The sequence below is a fragment of the Portunus trituberculatus genome, chromosome 36, assembly GCF_017591435.1.
Source record: "Portunus trituberculatus isolate SZX2019 chromosome 36, ASM1759143v1, whole genome shotgun sequence".
Lineage (NCBI taxonomy): Eukaryota > Metazoa > Arthropoda > Malacostraca > Decapoda > Portunidae > Portunus > Portunus trituberculatus.
This window is the reverse complement of record NC_059290.1, coordinates 5,318,506-5,340,485: the sequence shown is the minus strand read 5'-3', so window position 1 is coordinate 5,340,485 and position 21,980 is coordinate 5,318,506. Positions and strand designations below refer to the sequence as shown.

The window sequence follows — 21,980 nt, the reverse complement described above, 5'->3', positions numbered from 1 at the left end:
TATTTCTCGTCATTTTCATTTGTTATCGATATTTTTTTCGTACTTCGCATCAATCTTTATCTATGTAATGGGAAGTGATTTATTTGAGTTAGTAATGAAGAAGTGACAACAGAAAACATAATAATGGCACAGCGTAGAACATATGGGGGGTAGGTAGTGGTGGTGATGGTGGTGGCGGCGATGGTGGTGATGGTAGTGGTGGTGGTGGTGGTTTTGTTTATCAGTCTATTTTGGGCACCTCCGCTTGGGGACCTGAGAGAGAGAGAGAGAGAGAGAGAGAGAGAGAGATGACTGTGTTCCTGTCACCGTATTTGCTTTCTGCTGTCAACCTCTCTCTCTCTCTCTCTCTCTCTCTCTCTCTCTCTCTCTCTCTCTCTCTCTCTCTCTCTCTCTCTCTCTCTCTCTCTCTCTCTTACTTCTTGTCAACAAAGGAGGATTTCTTACCCCACTGACACGTAGACCTACTAACTTCCTCTTCCTCCTCCTCCTCCTCCTCCTCCTCCTCTTCTTCTTCTTCTTCTTCTTCTTCTTCTTCTTCTTCTTCTTCTTCTTCTTCTTCTTCTTCTTCTTCTTCTTCTTCTTCTTCTTCTTCTTCTTCTTCTTCTTTTTTTTTTTCACGTACCGTATGACCTTGTTACTGTAGCGTATAAAATTTTAATCTCCTCCTCCTTCTTTCTCTTTTTCATCATCATCATCATCATCATCATCATCATCATCATCATCATCATCATCTACTTCTTCTTCTTCTTCTTCTTCTTCTTCTTCTTCTTCTTCTTCTTCACGACTTTTCTGGCTAATAACAATGATGATGATGATAATGATAATAATAATAATGGAAGTGTGTGTGTGTGTGTGTGTTCTGGCGAAGCTTCCGTAAAAGACCTGAGTGCTAATTCCTGTGTGTGTGTGTGTGTGTGTGTGTGTGTGTGTGTGTGGAAACGTGACACAGAGCTTAGGGGATTGGTGACACGAGGAATCCACAGAGAAGCATGTGTGTGCACTTCTCTGTATGTATGTGTGTGTGTACGTTTTTTTACTCGTGCTCATGAGAGAGAGAGAGAGAGAGAGAGAGAGAGAGAGAGAGAGAGAGAGCGAAGGAGAGTAGTATTAAGAGGCGTTAGTTGCTTGTCGCAGTCCATCCACCTTCCACCTTCCAAACACTCCTCCACTCCACTCTCCACACGCACATTTAGTGGAGTGTGACGGTGGAGTATTGTAAGCGATTAAATTCTCTCTATTTCGTCTCGAAGGATTATCAACTTACATGGCTACTCTGGAAACATTTAACAGTGAAGTCTTATAAGCGATTCACTTATCTATATTTCTAACCGTCTCGAAGGATTATTACCTTACATGGCTAAGCTGGCAATGTTTTTATTATTTTGATATTGTGTCATTGAGTTCGGCTTTGTTTATACTTTGCTTGAGGTCACGTGATCGTTGTGTGTTCGTGTTTGCGTGAAAAAGAAGAAATATAGAAAATAACAGTGAAAAGAAAAAAAAAAAGAGTGTTTATTGGAAGAAAGATACGGTGGTGTGTTTATGGAGTCTAATTAAATGGTAAGTGAAATTGTTTAGAAAATATGCTTTCGTTGTGAATTGTTAGCCAAATGCTTGTCAAACTTAATGGCAGTTGTTGAATAGTATGTTGGCTGTACAGAAAGTGAGGCTTTGATATTTAGTATAAAGAAGTGAAATGTATGAGTATTAAAACAAATATTCTACATCTAACCTGTTCAGTATTATATTTTATTTATTAATCTTATTTATATGATTTTTGTTTTGTTACCATTTATTTATTCTTTTTCATATTCTTGTTTGGCATTTGTATTTTAATTTTACATGAAATATGAAAGAAAACCCAATTATATTAACCAAGCATTGTTTTTATTTATGTTTTGTCTTTCAATCATATCAGTTTCATTCTAATCTCTCTCTCTATCAATCTATCCATCCACCTATATAGCCCCACTATTTTGCCCATATTTACCTCTCATCCAACTCAGAGCAAACAAGAACCACAAGGCATTCACTCACACACACATACACAGACAGACATGCAAGAGTGGTGTATGTCCAGCAGGGAGACAGGGTGACAGAGGTTAGGGGCGTACAGGGTTTTATTTTGCCTCAAAGGGGACCCATTACCTCAGCCCCCCCCCTCCTTTATTATATCCGATAGAGGGGAGGGATGGAATAGGGATTAAAAATGAGGGGAGAGATGGAGAGATGGGAGAATATAGGAATAAAAAGAATAGAAATTGAAATTAATGGTAGAAAACGGAAGGTGGATAGATAGAAGGGATGGGATGATGGATAAGGACGGAGAGGAAAGGTAGAAGAAAAAGGAAAGTAGAAAAGATAATTAGAAAGTATGAAGTGAGGAGATAAAAAGGAGAATGAGGAATAAAGAAGGAAGAGGAATCAGACGAGAATTAGCATGAATTGAGAAGGAGTGAAGGAAAGGAAGATAGAATTAGAAAGACGAATGAACGGAGAAGGAGGAAGAGAATAACGAATGAAGAGAAGGAAGAGGGAATAGAAGAGACGAATGAATTGAGGAAGAGGAGGAGAATGGGAAATGAAAGAAAGGAAGACGGAATAGAAGAGAGAATTTGAAAGACGAATTAATTGAGGAGGAGGAGGAGGAGGAATAAAGAAAAGGAAGAGGAAGATAGAAGAGACGATTAGAAAGACGAATAAAGTGAGGAGAAAAGGATGATGTGGAATGAAGAGAAAAAAGAAGAAAAGAATAACTTAGGAAGAGATTTAACTTAGGAGAATGAAGAACGAAGGAAAGGAAAGGAGAAGCAAGGTAAGGAAGAGGAGGAGGAGGAGGAGGAGGAGGAGGAGGTATGTGATGTTGATCTGGTATGGTAAGTTGGATGGCAGGGTTATTTGGTACCCTGCCAGACACTTCCTCCTCCTCCTCCTCCTCCGCGCCATAACCCATTCCTCATATCACTCATGCCCACCTCACTCCTGTCCTTCCTCCTCCTCATCACAGGGCTAATTTTACCACTAAGGTCAGTGATATGCCCCTCTCCCCGCCCGCCCATGTGTGTGTGTGTGTGTGTGTGTAATTCACCTCGGTCGTCTGCTGGTCACCCAGCCAGTCTTCCCCATTACGGAGCGAGCTCAGAGCTCATAGACCGATCTTCGGTGTGTTTTTTAGGGAGTGTTACGCAGCCTGGCCAGTGTTGTGAAGAGGTGAATCTCTCTCTCTCTCTCTCTCTCTCTCTCTCTCTCTCTCTCTCTCTCTCTCTCTCTCTCTCTCTCTCTCTCGCCATTGGTTCTCAAATGTGTATTTGCTTAATGACTTCCACTAGAACCTGTTAAAATTGCATAGTTATTTTTTGACTCCGGTATCATGAAAACACCATTGAAAATCTTAATAACTTCCACTGGAACCTATTGTAATTGTAGAATCATTACTGAACTATCACCGGAATCATTAAAACAACCTTTATATTTTTATGAACTTAACATTATAGTCGTAAAAGTATGGAATGCTTATTGAACTCAAGAAAACTATTAACCGGGGTCGTTCTTGTTAAACAGTTGACTGTTATGTAGAGTGCAGAGCTGGGCGCGACTTTTATCTGGCATGACTTTGCTGCCGGACCTTTTGAGACTGCGACTTTGCAACCCTATTTTTGGTCGTCCCAGTGCGACTTGCGACTTTGCGACTACCACTTTTTTTTCCTGATGGGGCTCCGATAAATTACAAAGTAACCTTGAGGTCGATAACAGAAACATGCTTTTATAAGGCAGAGAAACTCACATTTATTAATATTTACAGTTCCTCCTCCTCCTCCTCCTCCTCCTCCTCCTCCTCCTCCTCCTCCTCCTCCTCCTCCTCCTCCTCCTCCTCCTCCTCCTGGCTTATCTTCAGCCGCGTCAATTTCTTTAAGAAGTCGTCCTTGTTCTTGTTCAAAGTCGCGGGAAATTGTCCGTGCGACTTTGCTTAGTCCGACTTTCTCTCAAAACATTTGCTGCTTTTGACTGAGACTTCGAAATTCATGGTGCTGTAGTCTCAAAGTCGCAACACGGTGCTGCAACCCTCCAGCTGTGATAGAATGTTAGAGGAGTGGAATAGATTCAATAAAAAGGTGGTTAGTGTTGAGTCATTAGAGACTTGACCCCTTCAGTACCATGACGCGTTTTCATATTTATTCTGCTTATTATTATTATTATTATTTGGTTATTTTAAAGGCTTCAGAAATTTACGTGGGGATTAATATAATGAAGAACTTGGCCATTAATCTTCTGACGTTCATAAACGCTTTTTAATCTAAATAAAATCGTCTAACTATACCCAAACTCATGGTCAAAAATGTGTCTCAGTACTGAAGGGTTTAAAAGAAAATGAGATCCATATATAGATAATGAAAATACGTAGGTAGACTTGTCTGGAATGCCACGTATAAGCCTAATAGTTTCCTGCACTAACCTTCACTATTTTTTTTAGAGTAACAAAAACGTTTACACAAAAGGTCCCCACTTAGATGCCAGTCCCGTGCAGATCCGAGAGTTAACCAAAATAATGGGGTGTATGTCTAATGTCCTTGAAAAGTTGTAGATTATGAAGAGAATACGTACCAAGCAGTGTAAAAGTGAATATTGACTGGTTGGGTTGAAGTTTATTGGCCTCAAACAGAATAATCTTCGTTTCCTTTCGGCGCATTCCATTAAGGGGTGACTCACGTACATTGGTGACTCAGTTGGTGGGGGGGGGGGACATTGTGCTAAGTAGGCCCTCGCTAAGTGCCTCTCTGACTATTCTGGGAGAGAGAGAGAGAGAGAGAGAGAGAGAGAGAGAGAGAGAGAGAGATTAAAATATGTACTTGTTATTGTAGTCTTTCCTCCTCCTCTATTTTTTCTTCTTCATCATCATCTTCCTCTTGTTGTTGTTGTTGTTCTTTTCCTTTTCTTTTTCTTTTTCTTTTTCTTCTATTTTTCTTTCCTTCCTTCCTTCCTTTCTTTTTCCTTTTTTTTTTTTTTTTTTCTTTCTTTCTTTCTTTCTTTCTTTCTTTCTTTCTTCTTTCCTTCTTTCCTTCTTCTTCTTTTATCCATTAATCTGTTAAATCTCTATCATTTATTCACTTATTCACTATCCTATTTCCTGTTATGTAACCCCTTCTGTACCAGGATGCATTTTTACTATGAGTTTTGTGCACCATTATACCATTTTATTGATATTAGGAAAGGTGTATGGTGGTCAGAAGATTAATGGCCACAGTCTTCACTATTTTAATCCGCATATAAGTTTCTGAAGGTGTTTAAAGTTACCAAATAGTAACCAGAATGAATATGGAAACAGGTCATGGTATTGAAGGGGTTAAAGGCTGTACTATTAGCTTCACTTTTTCATTGTATTTTATTGTTGTTGTTGTTGTTGCTGTTGTTTTATTATTGTTATTATTACTATTATTATTATTATTATTAATATTAAACTATTATTATTATTATTATTATTATTATTATTATTATTATTATTATTATTATAGTTATTCTTTTCATTAGCCTCTGCAGTGTGTGGGTAGACATGTGACTGTGTGTGTGTGTGTGTGTGTGTGTGTGTGTGTGTGTGTGTGTGTGTGTGTGTGTGTGTGTGTGTGTGTGCGTGCATTTTCTTTTGTGAAGAGTAAGGTTTCTTGACACTTTTTTTTTTTTCTCTTCTCCTTTTCCTTGTCTTTTTTGTACGTACTAGTGTGTGTGTGTGTGTGTGTGTGTGTGTGTGTGTGTGTGTGTGTGTGTGTGTGTGTGTGTGTGTGTGTGTGTGTGTGTGTGTGTGTGTGTGTGCATGCGTGCAGAATTCTAATTAAACTACTACTTGAAAATATTACACAACAACCTTTTTAGTGTTACAGCACAAAAGGTTTACTCCTACCCCTTCACAGAGAGATCCTTCCCTACCCTGCACTTCCTCCAGTCCTGAGACCAGCAAGGCCCCACAGTACATACTGGTTCATCTCTTCCCTTCATAATGAAACAAAATAGAAATGAGGAAATGTTTAGCACTATGTAGCATGTTTTTTCTTACTTTTAGGATAGAACAAAGGATTTAGCCACCCTTGACAATTCATCATCAATACATCCTAATTTTTATCACGTTTAGGATAGAATGAATTATTTAGCCATACTTTGACAATATATAATTTCTGCCACATTTAGGATACAACAAGGAAACATTCATCAATACATCCCAAATTTCTTTACCTGTCTTAGCAATAGATTCATCATGTATCTTAATATTACAACCACATTTTTCTCATATATTTTAACAATACAACCATAGTTTATTCATCTATCCTAGCAATACAATTTTAGTTTCCTAGAAAATCTAAGCAATGCAACCCTTCCCTTTCCTTATCTATCTTTCTTAATACGTACATCATCAATACATTAAAAAATTCCACCACATTTAGGATAGAACAAAGAAATAAAGTAATTTCTTAACACATTACCATTACCACCACACCCATCCTCATCTATCTTTCTATCACCAATACATCCTAAATTTTCTCCACATTTAGGATAGAACAAAGAAATAAAACCATTACTTAACACATCACAATTTCCACCACACCCATCCTTATCCTAACAATACATTCTTAGTTTGCTCACCTGTTCACTACTTCCCCAGACTCCAAAGCTTGTGGACACGCCAACCGCTCCGTCAACTTTGCCCAGGTGAAGAAGACACTGAAGCAGGGCCAGCAGATTGGGGAGTGTACACAGTGCCGCAAGGGTCACTGCTCAGGGCTGAATGAGGCGCCTAACCCTATTGTGGTGAGTTGAGTGTCTGCTGGTGACTAAGTGTATGTATGTGTGTGAGGGAGAGAGAGAATGACCGTGTTGAATTAGTGAGTGTTTGTGTGTTGTGTGTTTGTGTGCTAATTGAGTGAGTTTGTGTGTTAGGGAAGGAAGGAGTGAGTGTGTGTGTTTGTATGTTGAGTCTGTAAGTGACTGACTGAGTTTGTGTGAATGAGTGAGTGAGTGAGTAGGTGGGTGACTGTTTTTGTGTTTAGTGAGTGAGTTTTATGTTTAGGACTGAGTGTGTGTCTGTGAGGGAGGGAGGGAGGAAGTGTGTGTGTGTGTGTGTGTGTTTCTGTATTAAGTGAGTGATTGAGTTTGCTGGATAGTTTTTGTGTTTAGTGAGTGAGTGTCTTAGTGAATGAATATTTGAGTTTGTTAAGTTAGTGAGTTCATAGTGGATCTTCCCTTGAACATTCCTCCCTTCAACTAGTTTACTTCAGTCTCTTTAAATCAATCAGTTCTTCTTTTCTTACTATTACCAAACCATCTTTGCCGTGTCATCACTTCAGTGCACTTCACCCTTGAGTAGGAGTAGCAGCATCACCAGCAGCAATAACAGCAGCAGCAGTAGTAGTAGTAGTAGTAGTAGTAGTAGTAGTAGTAGTAGTAGTAGTAGTAGTAGTAGTCATTGTAGTAGTGTAGTAGTAATAGTCATTGTAGTAGTAGTAGTAGTAGTAGTAGTAGTAGTAGTAGTAATAGTCATTGTAGTAGTTGTAGTAGTAATAGTCATTGTAGTAGTAGTAGTAGTAGTAATAGTCATTGTAATAGTAGGGAACTGGCATCTAAATGGGCCTTTTTTGTTTATTTTTTTGTTGCCCTTGGCCAGATTTACCCACTTAGATAAAAGAAAATATTAATAGTACCATCATTATCACTAAAACACCACAACAAGCCTTAGATGAAAAGAAAAAAATATTAATAGCATCATCATCATCCCTCAAAACACAACAGCAAGCCTCATATATCCTCCCACTTCCTCACCACAGGATAACTATGTACCAGTGATTTGGCTCTGTCTGTACTGTGGCCACCAAGGCTGTGACCGTAATACTAAGGAGCAACACGCCCTACTACACTTCAGGCGGCCTCACTCTGACCCACACTGCCTCATCCTCAACACACAGGCCTGGAATGTTTGGTAAGGAGGAGGAGCAGGAAGAGGTGTAAGTTGGAGTAGTAGTGGGTGAAAAAGAAGGAAAATGATAAGAGAAAAGAAGCAATAATTGGAAGAAAGGTTAAAAGTTAAAATAGGAGGAGAATGGGTAGGAGTAGGTGAAATAGGTGGATGGGTAAGAATAGGATAAAATAAGAGAAAGGATAGAATAGTTTTAAGAAAGGTTAGCAAGAGGTGGAGTAAAAGTAATAGGAGAAGAAGAATAACAAGATGAGAATGGTGAAAAGGAGAAATGATAGGAGGAGAAAAAGAAGGAAGAATGGTAAAAGTATTAGGAGAGGACAAGAAATAGAAGTAGGAAGAAGAGGAGGAAAATAGAAAGAGAAGGGAGAATTCAAATCATTACCACACTGAACCTAATCTTTATCACATGCAAATCAAACCCTAATCTGACCTAACCTAACAACTATATCCTAGAAATTCAAACTTTTACCACACCTAAATTTGAATACAACCTAACCCAACCTTTATCAGAACCTCAGAATTCAAACCTTTATCACTCCTAAATTTAAACCTAACCTAACCTTTATCACAACTTCAAAATTAAAACCTTTACCACACCTAAATTAATATCCAATCTTACCCAACCTAACCCAGCCCAATCTGACCTAACCTAACATGACCATTATCAGAACCTCTACTATACTACCACCTAAATTTGAATACAAGTTAACCTAACCTAACTTTTATCAGAAAGTCAAAATTCAGACCTTCACGAACCGTAAATTTGAATTCAACCAAACCTTTACCTAACCTAATCTAATCTAACTAAACCAAACCTAACCTAACGTAACCTAACCTAAACTAGATTCAAACCATCACACCTAAATCAGCCACCTCACTTTACCAACACAACCCAACCCAACCCAACATAACAACCTAGATTCAAATGACCACACTTTGATCACCTGACTCACCTTACCTTCCTCCTTCAGGTGTTACGAGTGTGACTCTGAGGTGCACCAAACCAGCTCCAAGAAACTTCACGAGGTAGTTGAGTTCATTAAGCGACAAAAAGACATGGCACCACGCAGGTCCACATCTAACCGCCCCTCCCTTAGTGAGTGTCTGTGTGGCTCATGTCCTGTTTAGTTTGTATTGAGTTCTTGTCTGGTGTTGCATCCTTCCTTCATTTTTCTTATTTTGTTAATTGTTTTGTTTTTATATCTTTGTATGAGTTTATTTTATTTATTTTTGTAATTTTTTTGCTTTTTTTTGCTTTGTCATTTTTCTCTCCTTGTTTTCCTTTTCCTTTACCACTTTTTTGTTTGTCTCTGTTGTCTCTTTTTTTATAACTTTTTCTTCTATTTTCAGTACTTTTTTGGTCTTTTTTTACTTATTTCTTTCATTGTCTTACTTTCCATTTCATCCTTTTATATATAACTACTCCTATCCTCTATTTTTTGCCATATTCTTTTTGCAGTACACTTCCTTTATCACTTTTATTCTCTTCTTCTTAATCACTTTAACCTTTTTGTTGGGGTGTGAGGAACATTGAAAAACCTCAGTAAACTAGATCAGTCACTGTTTTGACACCACTTCTATTATCTATACTGTTATTATTAGGGAGGCGGTGGTGTAGTGGATACAGTGGTGAGTGTGGAATCGGGCAGATGTCCACGCTTTGAAGCTATACCATTTGTCGAGGGGTTTAAAGTTACCTACATATCACCATGATACCCAGGCTCTAGGTGGTTATACCCAAGATTTGCTTGGGTGGTGATATGGGCTCTAATGTGGGTACCAGTATAAATAAAATTGCCTTCGCCATTAATGGGTGGAAGCTGAACAGTGTTTCCCACATGTACTCTTCAAGTATGCGTACAGGCACGATAAGCCATAATGTATAAAAAAAAAAGGAAAAAAAAATTACCATCATTTTCATACATTTATTTTTATATATCACATTATTCTCTTCTTTTGGTCACCTTATTCTTGTTTTTGCAGTGAAAGATATAAAACACCTCAGAAAACTAGATTGGTCTTCTGTTATATTGTTAATTTCACAGTCTTTTCCTCTACCTTTCTTCCTTTTATCTATCACTTTTATTCTCTGCCTCTTTTTTTTTTTTACCACTTGCTGTTTTTTGTGCGTATCTTCCTTTTATCTATCAGTTTTTATTCTCTTCCTCTTTTTTTATTACTTATTGCTTCTTTTTTGCATTTCCTCCTTTTATCTATCACTTATTCTCTTCTTTTTTTTTTTATCAATTTATCCTATTTTGCATTTTCTTTTATTTATCACTTTATTCTTTTTATCACTTTATCCTTTTAGGGAATGAAAAACATTGAAACACCTCAGAAAACCAGTTCAGTCACTGCCTTGACACCACTACTTCCTCCACAGACTCCTCCTTGTATTTATCACTTCTTATTCTCTTCTTTTTTACCACATTTTGGGCGTGAGGAACATTGAAATGCCTCAGAAAACTAGATTTGTCTTATGTTTTGACACCACTTGTTTCCTTCATTATCTTTTCCTTTACACTTCTTCCTTTTATCTGCCTATCACTTATTGTCTTTCTCTTTTTTACTACTTTATCCCATTTTACGTTTCCTTTTATTTAGCATTTTGTTCTTTCTTTTATAACTTTTTGGTTAGAGAGAGAGAGAGAGAGAGAGAGAGAGAGAGAGAGAGAGAGAGAAAAACATTGGAGCATCTCAAAAAACTAGATTGGTCACTTTTGATACTCCTTTTTTTATTTTCACTTTTTTTTTTTTTTTTTTTTTTTTTTTGTAATGGGGAAAAGGAGTAAAGAATATTGAAACACCTCAGAACACTAAATTAGTCTCTCAGTTTTGACACCACCACTTGCTCCACAGACTCCTCCCAGTTTTCGGCCATGGGTGAGTGTGGCTCTATCACAGTGGCCAAGGGGTCGGTCAGTTCCTTTGACGACAACTCCAAGGCTGCCAAGAACCAACGCAATGCCCAGGCCAGCGTGCTCGCTTCCCTGCCCAAGGTTAAGGTATGTTTGGTTAGCTTAGGTTAGGTTAGCTTGAATTAGGTTAAGTTAGTGCTTCATTAGGGTAAATTAAATGTGGTTAGGTTAGGTTTGGTAAAGTTGTTAGGTTAGGTTATGTCTTGTTAGTTTATATATATATACATACTTACAAACATTGTTGAGTGTAGATCCGCCAAAGCTTAAAATGTAGAGGTTGAGGAAAAGTCACTGTAAGATAACCATTTTCTATTTGAACTCTTGTTAAACTCTTGTGATGTTTCGGGACAAATGTAAGCCCATCCTCAAACACTGAAACAACATCCCCTCTCTGCACATGTTTCAGTGTCTGAGCATGGGATTACGTTTGTCCCAAAACGTCACAAGAGTTTAACAAGAGTTTAAATAGAAAATGGTGATTTTACTGTGGCTTTTCTTCATTCTCTCTCTATATATATATCCTATTTGTCAATCTAACCTGTTTTTAGTCTAGATTCATATACTTTGGTCCCTTATAGTTTTACAAAACACTACCAACCATTCCTTTATATTCTAATGTCTATCTTTTTTATACATCTCAATATATTAAAAAGTTCCAACATGTTTTAAGTCTATATTCCCATCAGCCTCACCAACCTTCAACATTCCAGGGACTCAGCAACCTTGGGAACACCTGCTTCTTCAACTCAGTGATGCAGAGTCTCTCCCAAACACACTTCCTCACACAGCTGCTGGACTTGCAGTGTCAGAGTGGCCAGAGGGTGTACCTTCCTGGTCGCTCCAAGGCACCACAGCTCAATGGGGAGGTGAGGCAGGAGAACGGCAGAGTCAAGCAGAAGAAGAGAGAAACAGAGAATGAGGACGATGATGATGTAGAGCTGGTGAGTTGTGGGGAGAAAGAAGATGGTTATGTGAGGATAGGTTGTAGAGAAGAGGAGAAATGAGACTGGTTATGTGGTGTTGTGGAAGAGAAAGATGATTGTGTGGATGAGGATAAAAGATGGTGGCAGTGTGAAAGTGTGTTGTAGGGAGGAGAAATGAGTGTGGTAGTGTGAAATTGTGTTGTGGAATAGAAGGGAAAAAGAAGATGGTTGCGTAGATGAGAAGAAAAGAGTGTAGTGTGAAGATGAGGTATAGAGGAAGAGAAAACAGGATGTGCAAATGTAGATATGGAAAATGAGAAAGTAGGAAGAATTAAGATGATTGTGAATTAGTCTGTCAGTCACTCACTCTCTCACTCAATAAATTTATAAGTCATAGTCAGTCAGTAGATATATAGAATGTCAGTAGTCAGTCATTGAATAAGTAAACCAGTAGTGAGTAATAAATAGATTAATAAGTCACTCATTCTTGGACTTGTACCTAATGTAACCTAACCTATCTTAAACCTCATGTAACCAAAACCTAAACCTAATCTCACCTCACCTCACCTCACCTCACCTCACCTCATCTCATCTCATCTCATCTCATCTCATCTCATCTTGTCTCATCATCTCACCTTACCTCATCTCACCTGACCTAACCTCACCCCCTGCACACAGAAACCTCTTGGATTTTGTACCCAACCCAACCAAATCTAATGAACCTCACTCTCTGCCTAGAAAACCCTCAAACTTGTACAGAACTTTAACTTAACTTAATTTTACTTAACCCAACCCAGCCCAACCAAACCAAACCTAACCTAACCTAACATCACTCACTGCCTACAGAAACCCTTGGACCTGTACCTTCCTGAGGGTGGCGGCCTGACCCTCGCCACTGCCACACTCCTCAAGGAAATGCACTCAGTAGGCAAGAACCACATCCTCAACCCAGGTTATCTTTTTGGACAGGTGAGGGACAGGTGTGCATGAGAGCTACAGGTGTTCATGGCTGATTAGTGGTTAATTTGAAAGTGTGTGGTTTTGTTTCTGTTTAGTTGTGTTATTAGTTGAAGGTGGAGGTCTATGCTCTCTCTCTTCTGTCAGTGTGTGAATGAATGTCTTGTGTCAGCAGTGCATTTCTTTTAGTGGAGTGAACTGTCTTAGTATATGTATGTATGTATGTATGTATTCTGACAACTTTTCTATTTTCAATCTTTCCCTATTAATTTTACCACTTCAACAACTTCAGTCTCATTCTTGCATTTTTTTCTTTCACCCTTGCCATTTCTGGGATTAACCATTTTTTCTTTTTTAGATATTAACCTTCCTTTTTATATAATATACCCAGCAATCACATTTTTCATCCCATTGTGTTCTCATATCTAAAATTTCTAGGATTAACTCAAGTAATTTTTCCATATTGTTGCCTGTTCTTAGATATTAACCTTCCTACTTTTCCAATATTTCCATCACTTGCATTTTCCCCATCCCTGTGTTCTCATATTTCTAATTTCTGGGGTTAACTCAAGTATTTCCACCAACAGTTACACGGACAGGATGCCTCAGTAAGTTGTCAGTCACTCTTAGCTATCAGTAGGTCAGTGTAGCTCCGTACTACTATTACTACTACTATATTGCTGCCTCATAGTACAAGTAGTTGCAGTTGCATAGTCTATTCTAAAATGTTATTGATTTTTTTTTTTCATTATTGATTTATATCATAGTGCAATTTAGTGTATTTTAGGTTACTGCCATTATTATTGTTATTATTGCATAGGATCATGGAAGTGTTTCGTGTTGCTCACTCCATACCTGCTTTCTCTCTCTCTCTCTCTCTCTCTCTCTCTCTCTCTCTCTCTCTCTCTCTCTCTCTCTCTCTCTCTCTCTCTCTCTCTCTCTCTCTCTCTCTCTCTCTCTCTCTCTCTCTCTCTCTCTCTCTCTCTCTCTCTCTCTCTCTCTCTTTATTTCCATCACCTTTGTCTTCCTATCTCTCATCTCTTCCTCATTTATCCACACCTTCCTACACCTTCCTTCCTCCTCTTCTCACACTCCCTACTTCCTCAGATCTGCAAGAAGAGCACTCAGTTCCAAGGATATGAGCAGCAGGATGCCCATGAACTCCTGCGCTGCCTCCTAGAAGCCATCAGAAACGAGGAGATCCTGCGAGCTAAGAGAGCCATCCTCAAGGCCTTCGCACTGTCCGAGAAGACTGACCCCAATAGTGTTAGTCCGCGGCTCAAGACCATGATCAAGGGTTATGGCAGGCAGGCCACTCACACCATTGTTGACCAGATCTTTGGGGGTCAGCTTATCAGTACTAGTAAGTATGAGGGAGAGGAGTGAGGTTGTGTTTTGGCAGGTTGGGTTGGGTTGGGTTAGATTTGAGTAGGGTTGGATTAGGTTTGGTTGAGTTGGGTTAGGTTTGGTTGAGTTGAGGTTTTTTAGAATTATGTTTCTGTCAAGTTGAAGGGGTTGTTGGAAAAGTGAAATTAGTTAAGTAAGGATTTTTTTTAAGAGATGTCCAAGATTGAGGTTCTGTCAACTGGTAGTGTGAAGGTATACAGGAAAGATTAAGTTAGGTTAGGTTGGGTTATGTTAAGTTAGGTTAGGTTTTTTTTAAGAGGTGAGCAGGATTGAGGTTCTGTTAAGTGGTGTCTGTGAAGGGTATGCAGGTAAAGTTAGGTTGATTCAAGTTTCTGCTTAGTGTGCAAGGTTGATTTGTGAGAGGATACTGGGAAAGTGAGGTTAGGTTTCTAAAAGTAACGTGTAATAGGAGTCAGGAGAGTATGGTTGAGTATGCATTAAGTGGTTCCTTCTTTCCATTGTAAGAGAAATAAAAGAAAACTCTGTGTGTGTGTGTGTGTGTGTGTGTGTGTGTGTGTGTGTGTGTGTGTGTGTGTGTGTGTGTGTGTGTGTGTAATTCACCACGGTCGTCTGCTGATCACTGCCAGTCTTCCCCATTACAAAGTGAGCTCAGAGCTCATAGACTGATCTTCGGTTAGGACTGAGACCACAACACACTCCACACACCGGGAAAGTGAGGCCACAACCCCTCGAGTTACATCCCGTACCTATTTACTGCTAGGTGAACAGGGGCTACACATTAAGTGGCTTGCCCATTTGCCTCACCGCCCCCGGGACTCGAACCCGGGCCCACTCGATTGTGAGTCGAGCGTGCTAACGACTACACTATGCGGTGTATGTGTGTGTGTGTGTGTGTGTGTGTGTGTGTGTGTGTTTGCATGCATTTGTGTGTGCATTTGTGTATGTTATTCAGTTATCCACTTCACCCACTTCAAGTTAACTTGTCATGTCTTTTTCAGTACATGAGGGTTTTCTGTATTAATGTTTGCTGTACTGATGGTTTATGTATCTTTCCTTCTGTTTCAGTCTTCTGTGAGGAGTGCCACTGGTCGTCCCAAGTATTTGAGCCAATGATGGACTTGTCACTGCCCATCAATGAGGAGAAGGTACAGTTGGTTCCCTAATTTTTTTTTTATCTTTTTTGTTTATTTAATTTTTTTTATATAAGAGGGTAGAACTGACAAGTGTAACAAAAATGAATAAACAGAGATGTCCACTAAGATGTGGGTCTTTAATTAGAATAATAATTGATATATTTCTTTATTTTAAGAAATGCTACCAGAAACAGTCATTCTCTCAGATATGTTGCTTTTACAGTAGTTATTGTATTTGAGTTTTGCATAAATATATTTGTTCAGTTTTACAGGAATCCCTGAGAAACACAGCTAATTAATTCTAATTGACCAAAATTATTGAAGTTTATGTAATGTTGCAGTAAATACGTACACACAAATAAATACAACTAAATGTATTGTGAAAAATAAGGCATGAACACAGACACATCACTAACTCATCACAACCTCCTCTTCAGGGCAAACCAAAGAAGAACAGCATCAACGACGAGACAGTGTTTGACTGCTTTGGGCGACCGACGAGCATTGCAGGTGGCAACCAGAACAACATGAACAACAACCTCACCACCACCAGCAACCACAGTGGCAACAGCAGCCTGTCCAAGCACCAGCTGAAAAAGCAGAAAAAGGCGGAGAAGAAGCAGCGACGGGGACACAAGGGGCGGGGAAAGGGGAAGGGTGGCAGTCTGGCCCCCTCCTGCATCAGACCCAATAATGAGGACGAGGATCCGATTAAGAGTGAGAAGATAAAGCGACGCACCACAGAGAAGAGCCAGGCTGGAGACCAAGAGAGCTTAGCCAGGATGGAGAGTCAGATAGCAGGCGGTGGTGACTTGGCTGGCCAGGGAACAAAGTGCAGGGAGAGTTCAAGGTTCAAGAAGCTGATGGCAGCGCGTCGAGTGGAGAGGCAGAAGGAGAGCGGCGATGATGGAGGCAGCGATGAAGATTCTGAGTATGATGTTGATGAGGATGAAGAGGATGACTCTCTAGGCGGCCAAGACAAGCCTGACGGACCCCTGCACAAGAATGGCCAGGAGAAGAAGGATGCGAGCAAGGATGAGAAGGAGGCGAGAAAAGAGGAGACAGAGGAGGAGAGTGAGGAAGAGGAGGAATCTGAGGAGACAGAGAGTGAGAGTAAAAATAATGAAAGTGATGGAGGAAGCTCCAAGAAGAAAGGCTCATCTACAGGTGAGAGAGAGAGAGAGAGAGAGAGAGAGAGAGAGAGAGAGAGAGAGAGAGAGAGAGGGAGGTTGTAAGTTTGTGCATTGATAAATAACAAATAAATATGTGCTGCATCCAGTGATGAATTGATATGATTATAAATTATAACAAAATTTTATTATAGACTGAGAAATTGTAAACTTGAACAAAATTCTGGTAACTTAACCTAACATAACATAGACATATTGTGAACTAAAAAAGTATGCCATCATTTCCAAACTAAACAGAACTTATCTTAAGATAGATATATTGTGAACTAAGAACATAATAACTTACCCTAATCTAACCTATTATGAACCCATTATGAACTTGACATAGCAACCCAACAACCTAACCACACCAGTTAAACAAAAAGTGAAATTGAAACATGAGTCAAACCAAGCCAAACGTAACCTAATCCAACCTAACCTAACCTGTCCAACCCAACCCAACCCAACCCAACCCAACCCAACCAAAACAAACCAAACCAAGCCAAGTCAAGCCATACCTCACCTCACCTCACTTAAGCCAACCTCACCTCACACCCAACATTACAGAGACGAGTGATGCGGACATTGAGGACAACACAGACTCAGACCGTGTGCGGCACAAGTACCACAACACACGGCAGCCGTCCATTGTGGTGGAGCAGTCCGAGACAGAAACTCGCGGCAGTAATGACGGCCTTGCTCGGACACAGAAGTGAGTCAGTGGTTCACTCTAGTTCGTTATTTAGTTATTTGTTGGCAGGTGTTCTGTAATTATGGTCGGATACTTTCACTGAGGTGGTCATTGTATTATATGTAGTATGTATATTATGAGATTAATGCAGTGGAACATCTGAATTAGTTTGTAAATGCTGTTTAAAATCCAATTGTATGAAAACCAAAACTATTTTCTTATGAACTGGAGATTTTTTTTTAAACCAACTTGTTAAAAATGGAGGTATTCAGTAAGTGAGGCTCCACTGTGTAGTCTTTGTAGTTTTTTCTTTATTATATTTTAGTTACTTGTATTTTTGTGTTGTATTTGATATTGTTAATTTGATTTTTGTAGACTGTGTAACATTCTTCTTAGTTATCTGTATTTCTGTGTAGTATTTGAAAATGTTGAATGATTCTTGTAGATTTTGTAGCATATTCCATTAGAAACCACATAGTATATCAACAAATCAGTTCAATATCTATGCCTTTATAACGTAAGGCAAGATTAGTATGATTATTTGAACCTGATTTTCATACCAAAAGGATTGCACATCTAACCTTATAGAGCATAAACACTACCAGGTAAAGACCCACATTCAGAAGCACTGTTTTCTCACCACAACTATTTTCAAAGGCCATGGAGATGAATAGCCAGGTTTCCTTTGTCAATGATGCAGAAATCTGGTTAATTTGTCATTGAAACCATAAAATTACATAAAAACCTGTGTAATTTCATCCAGAGCCTTTTGAATGTAGTGGAGGTGTGGCTCAGAAATTGTTCAGAATACAATCGATAGGTTAACCATAAACTCTCAATGCCACACCCCTAAAAAGGTTACTAGACAGAGGTGGTGGTGGTGGTGGTGGTGGTGGTGGGAAGGAATTGTGAGAAAGTAAGAGCCTGTTGTATTTTTATGTTGCAGTCTTCAGCTGATCCCTTACTATGGGCCTTATCTTTCTCCCTACTGCCGTGTTTTGAGGTCAGTTGGGTGGCCACTCACTCACACACATTCTCACATACTCTTACATATGCACACAAACTCTTACTGACAGACGCACACACACAATATAATATTTTGTTCTTCTTTTCTTTATGTTTTATCTTTATTTGTTTATTTATATTTTATTCCTTTATTTATTTTATTTTATTTATTATTTATTTATTTATTTATTTAATTTTATTTATTTATTTATTTATTTATTTTTTTTTTTGCCTTGCTGTTTAGCTGTCAACATTCATCACATTTTACTTCTCTTTTAATCTTTTCCTTATTTTTCTGTACTTGTTTCTATCCAGTAATTCTTTTCATGCAGACATACATGCACACACAAATTTCAGATGACTTGTAACACTGTGTCTAGCTTGTCTTAACTTCACAATGCCATTTCAGTTTTCTCATAAAGTCCTTGCCACACCTTGTTTCTTCTCTTTCAGCTCTCCCATAACACCAAAGCATCCAGTCAGTCTGTTTTTAGTCCCTCATTGAGTTAATTTGGTTCTGACAGACTTGATTTTCATGTATGTGCATTTCTCTTCCATATTTCATAACACACCTTCTACTAATGGTGTGTTGTACTGATGTGTGGTACTTACTTTGATAAGTTTGTGGTTCTGCAGTGCCTTACAGTATATTTACAACAGAAATGACCTTATTAATTTTACTGGAGTGCTTGTGTAAGTGGTGGTAAGGAGGAGGGTAGATAGAAATAATTTTGATGGATGGAAGTGATGGAGGGACAGTGAAGGATAGAGGGACAAGACGGTTAATTTAGATGGAAGTAATGAAAGATGAGACAGAAAGAATAAGAGGGATAAGAGATGAACAGGTAAGTAAATTGAGGGGTGGATAGATCATAAAAACTGAGAGACAGAATGAGGAACTGAGAGATGAAGAGATAGAGAGAGAGACAGATGGAGGAATTGAATGATATAATGTGGAATAAAACATATAAAGAGATTGAAGTAATGGAAGATGAATAGAGTAAGAAAAATAAAGAACACTACGATGCAGAAAATAAACAGAAAACTCCTTTCAACACCAATGTTAAGAGATGGAGGTGATGAAAGATAAAGAGAGTGATGAAAAAAAAATACTAAGGTGCAGAAAAAAAAAAGTAACCATTTTGTTTCTGGAATTCATGGAAGATTGATAGAGGGGAGAAAAAAATACAAAGAAAACACTAAGAGACAGAAAATAAATAGAGAACTGATTTTAACACCTATTTAAAGGGATGAAGGTGATGGAAGATGAGGAGAATAGGGAGAACAGTAAAAAAAAGATAAATAACCAGAAAACTTCTAACACCAATATAAGGAGATAGAGATGATGGGAGATAAAGAAAAAGGGAAAAGAAAACAAAGAATAATAACACACACTCACACACACAAAAAAAGAAAAGAAAAAGAAAACCTAACACCATCCTGCTTTCCTCAGATACCTCAATACTTGCTACTCCAGTGACCAGCTCAACTATAATTCCGCATCTGAGACATCCGAGCGTTACTTCACCCCATATGAGAAAGACTGCAACGGGCTGGACACTGGAGACGACCTTGAGAACTACCAGGACTCGCAGACGGTTTGTTCATCTTGTTCTCTTGTTCTGTTGGTTCATGTGCATTGGTAGATATGTTTTTTTTTATTTTTTTTTTATCTGTAGTTGTGTTCTTGTGGTGTGTTGTAGTTTGTTGTTGTTGTTGTTATTGTTATCAGGACCTGTGAGTTGTAGGTTTCTGTTGTTTGCTAGATATGCTTTCTTTCTTTTTTTTTTTATTTATTCATTTATTTTTTTTTTAATCTGTAGTTGTGTTGTTATTGTTGTTATCAGGACCTATGGGTTGTAAGTTTCTGTTGTTTGGTGTTTTTGTTTTAGTATTTCAAGTTTTTCTTTTCTTTTCAGTAAGTCTTAGTTTTTTTTTCTTCTCTTTCTACCATTTTATCACAGTTTTACTTTTATTATTTCTAACTTTTCCTTTCTTTCTTTTTTTTTCTTATATATTTTATTTGTTACTTTTTGTTTCTTTTTTAGCATGTCAATCTGTTTTCTTCTTTCTTTTAACTTTACTTACTTTATCACTTTGTTTTGTTATGTATTTTCTAAAGCTTATATTTTCCTCTATTCTTCCTTCTTTCACTGTCAACTGTGTTTATGAGTGTAAGAGTTTGCATGGAGATAGACAACTGATTCCTTTTTTAGCTGCCTTCAGTCAAATGTTGCCTCAGAATAGAGATCAATTTAACTATAACCAGTGTTCAGTGTTCTTTATAAACATGAGTCTTCTTTGTTCTCTGTCTTATCTTCTCTTCACTTCTCTATCATCTTTCTGTTGTGTTTTTTCTTTCTTCTTTCTACTTCTGTTATTCCTTTTCATCATCTCCTTGTCTCCTGTTCTTATGTTCCTGTCTTCATGACTTTTTTCTATTTCTCCTTTTCCTTTGTGTTGATTTTTTTTTTCTTTCTTCCTCCCTCATTTTCTTTTCTTATATCTTTCTTTTCTTCATTTTATCCTCTCTTCACTGCCCTACTTTCTGTACTCTCATCTATCTCTTTCTTTCTTTCCCTCCCTTCCATCTTCTCTTTCCCTCACGCTGTCCTTACCTCTCTTTCTATTCCATCTTCCTACCTTCAATTTGTCCTCTCTCTCCTCTTCCCTTTATCCTGCTATTTGTACCCTGTTTCTTTTTTCCTTCTTTCATGCACTCTATGCTTCCTTTCTTTTCCTACTTCCTGCATTTATCCTCTCCTATCTCCCCTTTGTATCCTGTTTCTCTACTTCTTTCATGCATCCTATCGTTCCCTTTTTCCCCTCCTTCCTGCCTTCATCCTCTCCTTTCTCTCCTCTCTCCTGTACAGGTTTCCCTCGTTTTATGATTGGCTTTCGTTCCTGAAAACCAGATCGAATAGCAAACTTAACGATTTAACTTCATGAGGAGAGTAACATAGGTCTAGCTTGTATTGGGAGATACAGAACACTTTTCTGCGCCAGCCAAAGAGATAGTGTTATAGACTCATTGTTTTTTAATATGGTGGTTTCCCCTATAGGCCTATATCAAATGGTAAGAGGAGAAAAATGAGCTTCAGTTAAGTTAGTGGGTGCCACTCAGCAGCGAGTCTGGTCATCAATCCACAGCCTTAAGAGTCTGTCCATTTCCTCCATTATTGGCTCTTTCTTGCTTGTTAGTGTCTTTACCATTAATGTTGAAGCTGTCTCACCTGCTTTGTTAACACTTGCTGTTTGTTTGATGACGGTGAAGATTGGGGCAATTGCATGGCGATGAACTTGGCTCCTTCAACTCCCCCATGGCACTTAACAATTTCAAGCTTTTTTCTAAAGATAAGCTTTTCTTTTGGCCTTCAGTTCACCATCACTAGGTGTTGTGGACTGCTCAGAAGGCATCATGCTTGTATACCCAACAGTGAATGTAAATTTCAGCAAAACAAACACAGGCAACATGAACATCTTGATCTTGATCTTGATCTTGATGCTACAGGTGGCTCAGGATTGCTCCAGAGCCAGGCCTTTGGATCGGCTGCTCCTGTAGAGGACAAAAAAGACAAAACAGAAAAAAAAGAAAGAAAAAAAAGTAGCATTTCTCTTCGTTAATGATCCCTACAAATCGCTCGCCACATTCTGTCCAGATACTCCTTCACAGCCTCCATCATCCTTTCACTCGTCTCTCTACACAGTCCCAGCAGCAACACCATCCATTCCCTTCCTGTCTTCTCCACTCTTTCATTCCTATTATGGTCTAATTCACTCAAGATCACTTGCATCATCTCATGCCTGTCTCTCTCATACTTCTCACACTCCAGCATGACATGCTCCACCATCTCGT

At 38.6% G+C, this 21,980-nt stretch overlaps 1 protein-coding gene across 14 annotated transcripts in view; it reads left to right on the top strand.

Annotated features, from left to right (window-relative positions):
- LOC123513475 (ubiquitin carboxyl-terminal hydrolase 16-like) overlaps positions 1–21,980 on the top strand; it is a 67,042-nt gene that overhangs the window by 28,790 nt on the left and 16,272 nt on the right. For 9 of the 14 annotated variants that reach the window (XM_045270649.1, XM_045270646.1, XM_045270643.1 and 6 more), the window contains 13 exons: positions 6,650–6,795; positions 7,809–7,960; positions 8,932–9,056; positions 10,820–10,965; positions 11,589–11,819; positions 12,648–12,770; positions 13,346–13,366; positions 13,866–14,121; positions 15,192–15,271; positions 15,697–16,426; positions 16,996–17,140; positions 18,066–18,122; positions 19,578–19,722. In XM_045270649.1, coding sequence (XP_045126584.1) covers positions 6,650–6,795; positions 7,809–7,960; positions 8,932–9,056; positions 10,820–10,965; positions 11,589–11,819; positions 12,648–12,770; positions 13,346–13,366; positions 13,866–14,121; positions 15,192–15,271; positions 15,697–16,426; positions 16,996–17,140; positions 18,066–18,122; positions 19,578–19,722 — 2,357 coding nt within the window. The remainder of the gene's footprint in view (positions 1–6,649; positions 6,796–7,808; positions 7,961–8,931; positions 9,057–10,819; positions 10,966–11,588; positions 11,820–12,647; positions 12,771–13,345; positions 13,367–13,865; positions 14,122–15,191; positions 15,272–15,696; positions 16,427–16,995; positions 17,141–18,065; positions 18,123–19,577; positions 19,723–21,980) is intronic. The other 5 variants (XM_045270651.1, XM_045270655.1, XM_045270650.1 and 2 more) reach the window with 3 other exon arrangements.